This window comes from Polistes canadensis, unplaced genomic scaffold (genome assembly GCF_001313835.1).
Source record: "Polistes canadensis isolate GaletaPanama2010 unplaced genomic scaffold, ASM131383v1 scaffold_0, whole genome shotgun sequence".
Lineage (NCBI taxonomy): Eukaryota > Metazoa > Arthropoda > Insecta > Hymenoptera > Vespidae > Polistes > Polistes canadensis.
Window position 1 is genome coordinate 3,123,763 of NW_014569547.1, and position 15,161 is coordinate 3,138,923.

At 30.5% G+C, this 15,161-nt stretch overlaps 1 protein-coding gene across 3 annotated transcripts in view; it reads left to right on the forward strand.

Moving 5' to 3' along the window:
- Positions 1–15,161, forward strand: part of LOC106789267 (gamma-aminobutyric acid type B receptor subunit 2) — a 46,927-nt gene that overhangs the window by 15,763 nt on the left and 16,003 nt on the right. For all 3 annotated transcript variants that reach the window (XM_014753383.1, XM_014753468.1, XM_014753551.1), the window contains exons 3-8: positions 1,565–1,882; positions 2,046–2,150; positions 3,754–3,819; positions 9,399–9,602; positions 12,108–12,332; positions 12,675–12,735. In XM_014753383.1, coding sequence (XP_014608869.1) covers positions 1,565–1,882; positions 2,046–2,150; positions 3,754–3,819; positions 9,399–9,602; positions 12,108–12,332; positions 12,675–12,735 — 979 coding nt within the window. The remainder of the gene's footprint in view (positions 1–1,564; positions 1,883–2,045; positions 2,151–3,753; positions 3,820–9,398; positions 9,603–12,107; positions 12,333–12,674; positions 12,736–15,161) is intronic.

Here is a 15,161-nt window from a genome sequence, read left to right on the forward strand (position 1 = left end):
TGTTGGACAATGATAGAGGTTTGGGACAAAATTCGAATAGAAAAAGAAGAAAATTTGATGAATTTTATTTAATAAATGAATATTTCCATATATATTAACGAAACTTCTAGGATGGATTTTGCGATATTTATCAAAACGAAATAACTGGGTGCTTTGCGTGAGAAATTCACTTTAGGTCCAATCTAGATTCTAGGACAAAATATCTTTTTTCTATTTCGAACGATTTTAAAATAGATTATCGAAGTTTGATCTTACCTATGGAAAAAGTCTAAATCATTTAATTTGATCTTTATTGCGAAATAATAGTTGACGAACTTGTGCGAATATTGTAACGGTTTATTCGTATAAATATATATATTTAATTATTTTTTTTCCCCCCAACAGGATATTAATTAAACTCCCGAAGGATACAAAGAAAACGAAGTCGGTAAAACCGAGAATTAAAAAATGAAAGAAATAGTAACCACTGCTTTTACGTAAACAAGAATATTCAGAGACGAAATAAAATACCAGAAATTAGTGAGACTAAGCTTTTCATAAAGGTATAGCAAGAAGAAAGTTTCATTTTATAGTTGTTGTGAGAGTAAACTAAACGGGCGTAAAAAAAAAAAAAAAAAAAAAAAAAATAAAGCGTTTTAAAAGTGGCATTAAAATTATGTAAATATTTCCTTTAGAATATTAAAAATTTCCTGATACTTTTGTGTGCTTACTCGAGTTAAAACAAAAAAAAAAAAAAAAAAGAAACTATCGAAAGGCTAAATGAAATATAATAATTCTTGTTTTCTTTTCTTTTTGTGTTCTCTTACTTTATCAATTATATTAATATCTAAATTTTAGATTATTCGAACAATGGAATGGTTCAATATATTCGAATTTCGTATTCAAGTAACTAGTACTCGATATGAGCCCGACGAAATTGTAACTTGTAAAGTGGAAAGTACTCGAACATGAATTGAATCAAAAAGTTCCTATTTCCTCTCGACCCACCATGAAAAGATTCACGCAAGAAAACCGTTAAGCTTTTCTGAGTTTCCAGCTCATCCGTGTTGAATAATTGCTCGTTAAGATTTACCTGCTTTTCTCTCACCTTACTGAATCTAATAAATTTGTATTAACCTTTTTTTTTTTTTTATGTTTCGTACGTGGCTCAAATGGCATGCCATAGGTTATATGGGATAACTGAGTTGATCCTTCACTCTTCCTTCACCGAAGATACCTTCATTTTACAAAGGAATCTTAATAAATCACAAATTTTTTTTTTCCCTTCTCGTAATAAATGTGTGATGGTCACGTATATAATAAATAATATGAAGAATATTTTATTTTCAAACTTGTTTGAAGTCTAATTAAATTAATATAATGTGAAAGGAAATGTGATAAAATTTACACAACAACAACAAAACTTATCTTTAAGAAAGTAGAGAAAAGTTAAAAAGAAAGAAAAAAAGAAATAAAGAATAAAGAGAGAAAAGAAAAAAACAATACATCCAAGAAAACACATAAATTCAATCTAGGTTAACCTAATACTATCTTCTACCTCATTTACTCCAATTTCATGTTTCAGTGCGATCCTGGCGTAGCCGTGGACAGATTCTTCCATGCTCTCTACTCAAGAAGAACTAACAAGCTGATGCCTCTCCTCCTTGGTACAGCGTGTTCCGAGGTAACTGAAACCTTGGCAAAGATCGTACCTTACTGGAACGTGATTCAAGTATCTTTTGGCTCGACCGCACCTGCACTCTCAGATTCGACCGAATTTCCATTGTTCTTGCGAACTGTTGCTCCGGATTCCAGTCACAATTCAGCAAGGATAGCTTTGATCAAACATTATGGTTGGGATACAGTAAACGCGCTTTCACAAACTGGAGATATGTATTCTCTGGTAAGTAATCAGTCAATAGTCTAATTACAATTCCTATCATTTAAATAATAAATATGCAAAATTATATTCGCTATACGAAAAATCAAACAATACATTTACATAGTTACAAATTTCTCTATCCGGTTAATAGAAAATGTTCAAATTTTAAAATATATCGTTGCAGGCAATAAACGATCTAGTGACGGAACTGGAGCAAGCCAACATCTCGTGCAGGGCAACCATCACCTTCGCTGAAAATGATTACAAGGAGCAACTGCGAAATTTAAAAGTAAGAATTACTTACTGCTGCAATTATTAAAACTTACAATTGATGTCAATTTTTTATTCGACTTTATTCGCTTTAACTTTCGAATTTACGAAATGCGACGTACGTACCTTTAATCTCGAAAAAAAAAGTATAATACCTCTTTCGCGTTATCTAAAAAAAAAAAAGAAGAAAAGAAAAACGTTTTAAACAATTATCCACGTAACTCAATCACTATATTTAGTTAACGAAATTCCAATTAAAGTCGAGTCAAGTCTTTAATCAGTTAATTATTGAAAAACGATGCGCTTTAGTGGAAGATCTTTCGTTTTAAGAAATGGCACACATAAGAAGATACCTCCCTCCTCCTACTACCTGAAATTACCAAGTCTTTTGTATAACGGAATTTATGAAGAAGAATTAGGGTGGTACATTAAAGACCATTAGGTCGACGCGTTAAATGAGGCGAACGCTATTACTCTTACGTTCTCTCCGTTCAAGGAAGGAGGAGGTTCCTCTCCTGGCCCCTGCTGCTCGTTTTCACGACTACGTGTGAAACAGCCAAGTGCAACCTAGCGTAGAAAGTCAAGTGGAATTATTAACCTACTTCTCGTATGCATTTTACTTCGTTTTACGATTTCCCAACAAACCAAAAAGTCCCACCTAAATCGAACTTTTCTACCATTGTTCAAACGTATATAAACAAGAATATAAAGAATAATAATAGTAGTCTGTACTACCGACTCGTTCTGCCTTATAAAATGCGACGTGGAATAGGCAAGGGGAGGGTGGGGGGTATTGGTTAATAAAAAACAGGTAGAGAGAATGAGCGGAATAGAAAAACACAACAAAAGATATCGATCGAACTACTATACGCTCGTAATAGATTCGTAAAACTATCAATTCGAGAGAATCGTTTCAACGAGAATTCCTTTAGTAAAAGGGTATTATCCAAAAAAAAAAAAAAAAGAGAAATAGAGCAGACGTTTCGTCGTCGTCGTCGTCCGAATGATTCTCTCTCTCCGGCTACCTGCCGATAAAAAAAAAAAATCTATTTGAATAATTGAGACCAAACAACAGCAACAAAAGAACAAAATTAATTCACGTTTATGCGACACCATAATCGAGCTTCACGAAGAAACACGCTGGTAATCGATGATTCATCGTTATTTACCTATAATCAAAATTTTATTAAATCAAAACAATTGTGATCGAAAAAAAGAAAAGAAAAAAAATAGAAGCGGGAGACGGTGTGAGGGAGGATAATTTAATGAAAATTATCTAGGAAAATTTAGGAAATAGAAAGAAAATGTTGTTCGTCGTATGATGTCTCGCTTTAGAAACTCGTAACGATCCTCTCGTCTCCTTGACTATTTTCGTTCTGACGAACAATGTCACTCGCAGATCGTTACGAGAGAGTTCCCTTTCTCCCACCCCCCCGTTGTTCTCCTCCTCCTTCTTCTCTTTCTCACGTTCTCACTCTCTCTCTCTCTCTCTCTTTCCTTCTATACCTCTATCTATCCATCTTTCTCTATATCATTCGTTTGATTCCGATAATAACCATTATCGGCTTGTTAATTACGCGATAATTACGTGTACGTTCTATCAACTTGATGTTTTATTACAGGAGCTCGATACTCGAATCATCATCGGCAGTTTTTCACCAGAACTAGCACCCCATATATTTTGCGAGGTAAGTTATACCTTTTTCTATTTATATCCGAGCATAAGAAGTTGGTATGCTTTACAGAAAAGTATATCCTCTCTAACTTTGTTAGAATTTATTGGAAAATAGGAAGTAAGAAGATAAATTCGGATTAAAATAGAGTAAATCCTTTTAATGGTAACGTTAGTATCAATCTTATAGAAAATCATTAAATATATTATTCATAAGATATTTGTGTCTAACTTTTCTAACTTATAACACCTTGTTCTAACTTGAAAAGTAACTTTTCAACCGGGATATCTTTATATTCGAATTAAAAGATGATAAAATATTCATCGTAAGTTAGATCGTTGATTGCTTTAATCTACAGGTATAAAGAAAAAAAGTGCTAATTACTATAAAACTTACGTATTTACTTTCGTACAGTGTGTATAAATATATATATGTGTGTATGTGTGTATGTACTTTCAAAAGTTCTTCTTTTAAAAAAAGTGTCCACTTTCGTTTCATTAGACACCATGTATCCTTCTACAAACACATTTCTCTTCTCACATGCAATTGCATTTAATATTGGAGGGTACGCAAGGATTGTCAAGTTGATGTTTTTTTTTTAAGATCATATTACCTAATATTACTGAATCTCTTTCAACATATATTCCACTACCACAAACACGTACATTAAAAGTATCATTGTCAATAGAACTTTACAAATTTAATCAGCCATCTAGGTACGTTCTCAAAGGGTTTTTAAAAAAAACTAAAGTTTTACTATAAGGATTAATAAAAAAAGATCTTGTACAGACTCCTAGATATTATTTAACAAAACAACATTTTATTTCATCTATTTGGAAAAATACGTTTTTTCTCAAAGCCTGATATTAAATTGTTAAAAAAAGAAAAGAAAATGAAAAAGAGAGAGAGAAAGAGAGGAAAAAATAAACCACACCATCAAACAGAATTGCATTCCTTTAAAGTGGACAATCTTTTGAAACAAGAGAAAGAGAGTGTGCTTTTAAGTTTCTTTAAAAACCTAATGGTTTCCGTTTGAAAGGGATGTAGAATGAAGATGTTTCTCTTAAGAGATATCTTCTTCCTATCTTGAAACTCTGAACGAACTTAACTGTGCGCATCTCCGTGTGAACACGATAAACAGTAGGTGGAATAGAATTTCTTCAATATAGATCTGAAAGATCGATTTGCTAGATCTATCTTATCTTGGTCAAGCTTTAGAACGATCCAATAAACAGATGGCCGATGTTCATCGAGTGCCATTACGTTAAGTAATATCTCTAACGGGTTTTCCTGTCACTCGAAATAATCGATTCGGCCATTGGTTTTTTTTTTCAATATTTAAATAGCCACTTATTATTCTCATATTCATGAGAGAACACTTCTCTCTGAATACTTTTTAAAATATCTATAATATTTTTCTCTTTGCTCTTGTAATACGAAAAAAAGAATGATGAAAATATATTTCAGATAACTTTGTGTTTTCTGATAAATGTGAGAATAACGCATATGTGGAAAAAATGACATATTTATGGGTCTAGTTTTATAAATGATTAGATTGATACCAACAAAATTTCGATAGAATAATTTATCGTTTTCTTTTTTTTTTTTTTTTTTTTTACTAACAATAAGAATATTACGATCACATCGAACTGGGATACGAATGAGTGTCACGGAGTAACAAATTAATTATAAAAGGCAAGAAACGTTGAGAGATAAAAATATGCACAATTTCATTCGAGATAATTAATTCTATTAATTGTTAATGTTTTTTTTTTATTATTATTATCAATGCGACAGTCGAGTAACTTTATTGCACATAATACGAATAACAAATATAAGGAAATAAAAAATATTATCGATCGGTTATCTGATTCTAAAATATATTAAATAACAATTCATATTGTGTTTCCTAACAAAACATTCTATTCGCATACCGTTGGTGATACGTTGAATTATTTCTCAAAGATCATTTATATTTTTATATAAACAAATATTTTTTTCCCTTTGAAAAATTTGTGTTAGATACTCGCTAAAGGATGAAGAAATCATTTTTTTAATTAATAATAATTATGATATTATATATTTCATCCCTTTTTCATTTTTCCACTATTTTCTTATTTTCAATTAATATCGTATACTTTACGTTTCTTTTACAATTAGATAAATTTTAACAACGAATGAAATAATAACGTGTGGGCGATCGGTGGCCTATGCAACTTGAATGGAAAAATTAACGTATTAATTACCTCGTTCTAAACTGCTGATAAAACTTTCGATTATATCTATTTTTACAAAAGAAATAAAGTTTTACGATCACTGTATTTTCATTAACGAACTTCAATTTACCGCATAAATGCGTTTCCAGTCATGCGAATCGAATCTCGTGTTTTTTCATCTTGCACAAATAAAACGGGAAGGATTTTTTTTAAACGATAAAACCACGTGATTCATTTTCTGCGTGATCGATTGTAATCAATAGAATTTACTCAAAAGAAAAAACCAAAATGTACGTGGTCTCAACGCTTGGTGAAAATGAAACTTGTAATATCACGTGAAAAATAATCAATTGATTTATATTTACAATGATTGTCCCTTAAAATCGTACACTGTTATAATTACTCGATTTTTCCATGAAACCTATTGATATAATGTGTTTAAAATGAAGACAATACATTAGTATATACATTAATTACATATTTAATAAGTATAACTTAAAAGCTTTAATTATAACAATTAAATTAAACGAATATGAAAATAATATGCAGGAAACATCTGTCACTAAAAATCGTACGTGTTGGTATAACTATAAAAACAGGACGAATACCTGATTTTTTCGCATCAAATAATTAATCATTCTTTGCTTTAACTGTTATTTAAATATTTTTATAGTATCAGAATCAATTGAATATCTATTAAAGTAAAAATAATACAAAGTACATTTATTTTAAAATTACGTATCTATTAATATACTTAGAATATTAAATAATTACGATCTGATATATTATTAAATGACAATTTTCAACTCAAAGACATCAATTATCAGGAACGTTAAAAATATCTTAAATATTGATAGAATATATTAAAGTATTAAAAATACCTTAAATTATTAATTAATTAATCGAAGAAAATGTATATTGTAGTCTAAAAGCATGGAGTATAAGTTTTAATCATCACCACGCTGAAACTTAAAAAAAATATATTTTAATTTAAACAATCAAAAATATTAATAAAGTACATTAGAATGCTCGATCTATTTTAAATGATTATTAATTAATCGAAAAAAATGTAGATTGTAGTTTAAAAACGCAGAGTATAAGTAAGAACTACCTACCTCTTCGAAATCCACCATTAGACTGTTTCATTGTCCCCTAAGAAAGTCGATTAAATTTCTTTTGTTGACTGTTGTTTATATGACGTTTAGAAGGTTCCTCATGTGTATAACTAAAATAATATTCGTAATAAATAGAATTTCTTTCTTCGGAACACGTCATATAAACAACAGTCAATAAAAAAAATGTTAATTTACTTTCATACAGAACAATGAGCAAATCTAACGGGGGATTTTGAAGAAGATAGTACGTTGAACTTATATACTGGGTAGTTTTAAATAACAATATATATTTCCTTTGATTAATTAACAATTATTTGAGGTATGTTGGACACTCTCAAGGTATATTCATCTCCACTAATCCTTCCATAAACAAACGTATCTAGCAATAACTGTCTGTCGATATATATCGTACATACCTACGCACACACATACATACACACATTACACTTACACTAAAATCTTCGATAATTTCGTTCAACTGTCGATCGACTGTGGTGGGGTGGTTATATCTTACTTACTTTCTCTCTCTCTCTCTCTTTTGATGAAGTTTCATAAAATTTTATCTTTATCGTCTCTTTAGAAGTTATCACTTCAAAAATCGATCGATTAATCTCATTTTCTTACAGCGTTACGAACACAAAAAAATAAAAGATAAGAGAAAAGGATAAAACAATAAAAAGAAATATCGCAAATATTATTTTATCTCTGATGAAGAAAAATTACGTAGTATTACATATATACAATAAGATTCAACTTCAAAGTTTTTGAATAACTTTAACTGTTAATCTCGACAGTGAGGAATTTTAAAGTCTCGCCAATATATTTTTGTTATCACTTTTACTACTTTCCCCAGTTGAAGTGCAAAGTAAAGAAAGGAGATCCCGATTTACGGCAAAGTGGAAGAGTCCGATATCGTGAAACGATGGTTGCGTATCGATTTTTTCATTCGCCTTCTTTTACCCTTCTCTTTTTTTTTTTTTTTTTTTTTTTTTTTTTTTTTTTTATTTCTTTTCTATTTTACTTTTTTCTATTTGGCTCGCGGGATTTCGGTTAAAACTATTATCACTTGACACGAATCGAATTATTTGTCACAAGAGAGTAATATTATACATATTTTTCTTTTAGATGGATCGAAATAAAAAACGAGTCTTCGATTTGACTTTTTTTTTCTTTTTGAAATCATTAAAATGCGACAGAGTTCGTAATAACGAATGGAAGAACGTATATGCGAATGTAAAATAGAAAATAAATGTAACGTATTATAGAATTGATGCAAGTAATACTCGTTTGATTGGTCGAGACGAAAATAGTATATAGTTCGTTAGAGATACAGTTTTTTTCCCCAATTAAAATTATTACGTATAGGATGTATATTATTTTTATTATAAAATTGTTTTTATCCTCGATAATTCATATATTTGTTTCAAAGCGAGTGCAACAACGGTCTTTTTTTTTTTTCTTCTCTTTTTTCGTTTTTAATGTTTATATTTTTCCGAATTGTTACACATTTTTGTTCGTTTCATGCGATATGGGATATTTCAGTTTCTAAGCGAGAAGTTATACGATAACGTTTTAATATCGATTGCCGTTGCTTTTAAAAGTAGTTAAAGGTCGGCGTTTGTTAAAAGAAACGAATAGACGAAAGGAAAGAAAAGACAAAAATAAATTGAAGAAAGCAAATGGACGTATATATGTGTGTATATATATATATATATACAATACTATATAAAGACTTTAGGGTAGGGTAGCTCTATTTCTTCTTGATGTCATTTCTCGTTATATCGAAGATAGCGTCCAACTGTCAAAAATGATTTTTATTAATAATGCGAGAATCCGTCTGTCATTTTTTCAATCAGACAAATATTTCACTTGATCTTATTACGTTTCTCAATTCTGACATGTTACATCAAAGATTAATCAAAAAAAAAAAAAAAAGACGAGAAAAAGCCTATTGCCGGATATTAAAGTCAAATAAATGTAATAACGCAAAAAAGAAAGTCGAATTTTTGAACGTTTAAGAACTGGTAGAAAAAAAGTTGTCAAGAAATATGAAAAAGTGAAAACATAAGAAGGAGAGGTAGAAAACAGGTACAGTTAACCGTGTACAGGTACTCAAGGAAATTGGATTTCACTAAAAGAACTGTTTAAAGCTGTTATAAAAATAACTCCGGGTAATACCAAGAGAGAAACGTTGAAGAGAGTTAAATAAAGGATAGAACAATTAATAATCCATATAGCTTGTATTGTCTCCCTTTGTTTCCAGGCTTGGAAACTTGGTATGCTCGATGGGGATTACGCTTGGATTCTACCAGGTGACACCATGAACCGGTTTGAGGGCCCTGACGATTACATATCCTCCGGACCTGAGGAATGTACAACATCTCAGTTGATGCAACCTTTGGATGGGGTGATCATAGTTAAAAGTCATGATCATACTCTTAAGGGAGAGGTCAGCTATTCCGGTTTGGTAAGATTTCATTAAAAAGTAATCAAATAATTCAAATCTTTATCTATAATGTATGCTTATAATCACGAAAAGAAAGATGTATATATGTGTATACGTAAAACATATTTGACAATGAATATTCCAATAAAATCCTTAGGATTTATAATCATAAAAAATATGTAACAATTCAAATTAGACTAATGGAAATGTAAGAAAATTTCTTTACATTTTATTCTACAGTTCTTCTACTTAAACTTTGACATTCTTTCTTCTATATTTAATAAAATAAAATTCTTGTCATAAATATTATTATATCTTATCGATTAATAATAATGATATTACTTAGAAACTTATCTACCCGTCATCCTTGCCGATTAAGGTTAGAGGTTCGATTATTTTCATGGTAATAAAACGGATCAAATGTTAACGTATAACAATACTTATAGTTAACCAAGCTTCGGTATGGTATAGTTACTTCCGATCAAAGTTAAAACCCATTGTTTCCTCACCTTACGATCACAAGGATTACACTATACACAGTAAGTGAGTAAGAAAATTGTTAGATATAATAATATATAGAGGTTTGTACTCTTTGTTATGGATACATAATAATCGTAAACTCTTGAAGGGAAGTGTAGACGAGAATAAGCCCGAGAATAGAAAGCTAGTTTGCAGCTGGTTCTAGCTTTTACCATTGTCAAGGCTACTAAGAGATGAACTCACTGTCATCCCATATTCTTGATTCAAGCGAACAACGCTCGGCTTGAGAAAGAGAATGCTTGGAATATCTTACCGACCTTCTCAATATCTACCCAAAATTGTTATACTCTGATATTAATCAACTAATGTAAAGCTTCAATCTAGCAAAATTTAAATAATTTTACAAAGAGAGATGAAAAAAAGACAAAAAGAAAATAAATAAATAACGAAAGACAAAATATTATTATTATTATCCTAGAATATATATTAAAAATAAAATAATAGGCAGTTTATTTCGTAAGAGTTCTACTTTAAAGAACACTCATTTCTTAATATTTATCGGTTGACGCATTAAAATTCAAATAAAACGTGAAACTCTATTGTCTTATTCTACGATTGCGTCGCCAACGGCACACGTACACTACGACTGCTCTTTTAATATGTGCGTCACAGGGCACCTTTTTTTTTTATTTTAACCGTGCCTTCGCCCATTTCTGAAAGCCGAACATTTCGCGTAGGCGGCGAATGGCCGACTTCTGCTATGTTTCAATTGTCGTCGTTCTTTTTCTCTCTCTTTTTTCTTTTTCTCTCTCCAATGCCGAAATATTCTAGAAAAAAAAAAAAAAAATAAAAATAAGCTAGGGCACTTCACTTCTTTAAACCATTCCGCTTCGTGCGTCGATGTTTCTCAAGGACGTAAAAAAAAAAAAAAAAAAAAATAAAAAAGAAACAAAAACCTTTATCTAAGAAACAAATGAATTTAAATAATTACATGCTAGAAAATAACTCGAAAATACGAACGCGCATAGACCGCGGTAAAATAATAACTGTAAACTCACTCGTACGCTCTATTTAATTAACTTCAATGTGGACAATAAGTAATTAAAAAAGCCAACAAATCAAAATAATGTTGTTAAATTATGCTAACATTTAGAAGAGACTGGAGTAAGTTGATTTAGAAGTAGGTCAATAAAATCAAATTATCTGGGCACTGTATATATACATACACACATTCATTAATACTAATTGTTTAAAGTTTATTATTTATCTACTTATCATGATATATAGTATTTGAACAACCGTATATGCTGACAATTGCAATTCCCATGGTCTAACCTAATTGGAGTGACAGAAGATCGTTACACGAATTACCTTAGATGACGATAGACAATCTTAATTTATTCAATCTACGATGACAGAGAATATATTGATCTTTTTAAAATATACACACAATAATTCATAGTAGATGATATCAACCTATTATTATTCAAATAATTTAATTAATTTAACTATAATAATCAAGACAGATTAATTTCGCAATTTGACATATAAGTCGAAGTTTGATAAGTGAAAAGCTTCAATTATAGAAATCCTTTAAATAAGAATTCAAGAGTAATATGAAAGTATTTACACGTGATCGATAAAAAACAACTTCGATCATCCATAAGACAAGAATTTGTTGACCATACGATAATTCTTTTGCGAAATTTTGTCTTTTCCACAATTCCCCAGGATTAACATTTATTAAAGCGACTTGTAACATTAAAGTAATTCGACAATAATCCAAATGGATATTGAAATTTAACAATTTATCCAATTAAACATATTTAGCATATCGAATTTGCATAAACATTAGAAACAGATCTGTTACATAAAACAGGTGTATAATATAATGTGCAATATGCAAACTTTAAAGGGAATAGACCATTGATAATTCTAAGTATCCAAACGATTTTATAAATAGAAAAAACTTTTCAATCATCTGTTTAAAAAGATTCTCAATATTAAATCATCTATTTAACAATAATCTGATGATCTCTTTCACAGACAAGCACAGAATTTATTTCGGAACTCGCTAAACGAGGCGTAGCATCTTCCAAATTTGCTGCACAAACGTACGATGCTGTCTGGGCAATGGCATTAGCATTGAATAAAACTGAGACTGAATTAAACGAGATGAACATGACCATGGCCAAATATACGCATCAAAACAAGACTTATGCTGAATATCTGCTCGAACAACTTAAAATCTTACACTTTATCGGTGTTTCGGTAAGTATAAGGAGAGATGTGTGGTTTATAATATTTATTATAAAAAGACGAAAACTATTTTTTAATTTCAATATTTATAATACAAAAATAATAATAATAATAATAATAATAATAATAATATAAAAAAATAAAGAATTTTCTATTAAGAGAGAAGTTAAAAAAATCGATCGTACGAGGACATTGGCTTAGTTCGTTGGATGTATTTCCCGAGAAATATACACTATCATCCATCATTTCTATGTAGCAAAAAGGAGGGTTTATTAGCTTAGCGGTGATACGTCGATATATCGCGAAAGGAGTAGAACGAAAGGAGTTTCGCTTTGACAACGCTTTTGCTTTTAGGGGCCGGTTTCTTTTGACGGCGCGGATCGTGTTGGAATCACCGCCTTCTACCAAAGGCAGGGTAAGTTAAAACGCTAGATTAATCTTGATACATTCCCTTTACACCCTACTAACGCACATAAATGCAAGAGAAAGAGAGAGAGAGAGAGAGAGAGAAAGAAAGAAAGAAAGAAAGCCGTGCTTATTCCAAGGTTAAACGTTGTCCTAAAAATTCCTTACGAGCTACCACGTGTTGCACTTTTTTTTCTCCTGCCCGTTCAAATGCATTTAGTTGCATTGCTGGGATGAAAAGAAAATCGAATATTCTAAATAGTTCTATCTCACTCTTTCTTTCTCTAATTCTAATCTAAAATTGATTTATTCACTATGATATATAAAATAGTGTTATACTGATAATAATTAATGCGCGTTTTGTGAGACATATAAAATGCCTAAAGCTGAGTAGAAATTGTTAGCAATTAACTATGCGTAATACTATAATAAATCGGATATCCTCTCCACATATCGCGGCTAACTGGCATATGAACGCTCGGATGATTCCATTTATGAGATTTCCATTGTGAAGTGCACATCCCAACGATTTTCACGCTATACATCCGTTACGGTAAAAGCACGTTCGTTTATAGCCGATATGTTGTAAAAGCTACGTTCTTAACCAAACCACAAAAGATTATGTTGCCGTGCAGAAAAACGATTCTTCTTACGTTAGAGTTTTTAGAGAGGAAAAGAAAAGAAAAAATAAAGGACCGTTAACTATTACAAAAGGAAAATGGTTTCTCGAAGAAAATGAGAAATTTTATATTACTGAAAAAGATCAAAGTTAACCCGTGGTATATCGAATTATTAATAAATTTTACCCGCGTTTTATCAAAGTATAAATTATTATTATTATTATTATTATTATTATTATTTTATTCTTTTCCATTAACTCGATTTACATGGTTAATACCAGGTAAGTGTAGTAAACTCCACTCACACGGAGTTTTTCTCAACCAAGTATGAATGGGTTTTCCCATTCATTGTGTTGATGGATCCATTATCTGGATTTAATTGTTTCTATTTTTCTTTCGTTATATAGAAACAACATTCATCCATTTCGTTTATCCACTGCATACACTATCTGAGTTTTCCCGTCTTTATTGTTAATGGTCAATGATTGTAATATCATCGAAGCACTCTTTCGACATATACAGTTTTAGGATTGTTGTGTGCTGTTTTGTGTGGTTATATCCGATTCGAGTGTCCCACAGGGTGTGTTCGTCTACACAATCGCACCCTACTAGTGGTCCGCAAGCTGTACCCTTCAAACATGGCTTGATGAACCTCAGGAAGGAGTTCTATACGTTTTCTTATTGTTTTCTTTATCCATTTTTCCTGGATTTTTCCCTTTTAGTCGCCTCTTACGACAAGCAGGGATTACTGAGGGGGTATTCTTTCTTATCACCCGCCCCTCTCACGGGGTTTATTATTATTATTATTATTATCATTAATTAATCATGTTTTTTTTGTATACAAAATGCACGTAACTGACTGTAAATTAGATTTTTCTTTTCTAAAATAATGATAATTAAAATTCATTACATTTTACGACGTGAATAACTACGTGAAAATATATCATTTTCGTAAAGGTGATAAATATATATATATATGAAAAGGTAAAGACGGAAAGATGATAGAAAGAAAAAGAAAAAAATCTTTAGAAAAATATTTTGAAAAAGTCTCGAACTATTATGACAGATTTTAATTATGTCATCTCAACGACAAGTATATATATGCAATTGTTATTTCTAACTGGAAGAAACGATGTGTTCTCTCACCTCGGCGTGTATTCTCTAATGAGTGAATATTTTTATACAATTTCTTTACCTCGTTAGACTTTGATAATTATAACATAATTGATGCTCACGATAATGGTGTAGTTCTTTGCTAACTAACGAAATAAGACAAAAATAATAAACAAAAAGAAAGAAATAAAAGAAAAAACATTGCACGCGTACAAATATAAATGATTTTTGTGCGAAAAAACCCCATTTGCGTTTGGATCATTTTGAATAGTGAATTCATTTCTATCGCAGAAAATAATTAACTAAAAATGAATATCGAACGATAATGATCGTCGAACTCGTAATTAGGAAAATCCCACTACACTCACGATTACCTCGATTTTGCATGTAAATTATGGAAATTGCATATTCAACTGTCATCAACTAAAATGCAGATTAACATATTTTAAAATCAAATGTCTATTAATAAACTCCATTGATTCACTTTTATTACGATGATGCAGAAACAAAAATTAAAACATTACATAATCGTTATGTAATAACTCGAATAAAAGTGTAACGTTATGTGAAGATAAAAAAAAAAAATGTATTATCGAATTAAAATACGTAGTTTCGTCGATTAAATTTCGATTTGAATTTCGCTCTTCGATTAAAATCGGTGAAAGATAACTGACAAAATGCAACACCAAAATATAAATTAAAA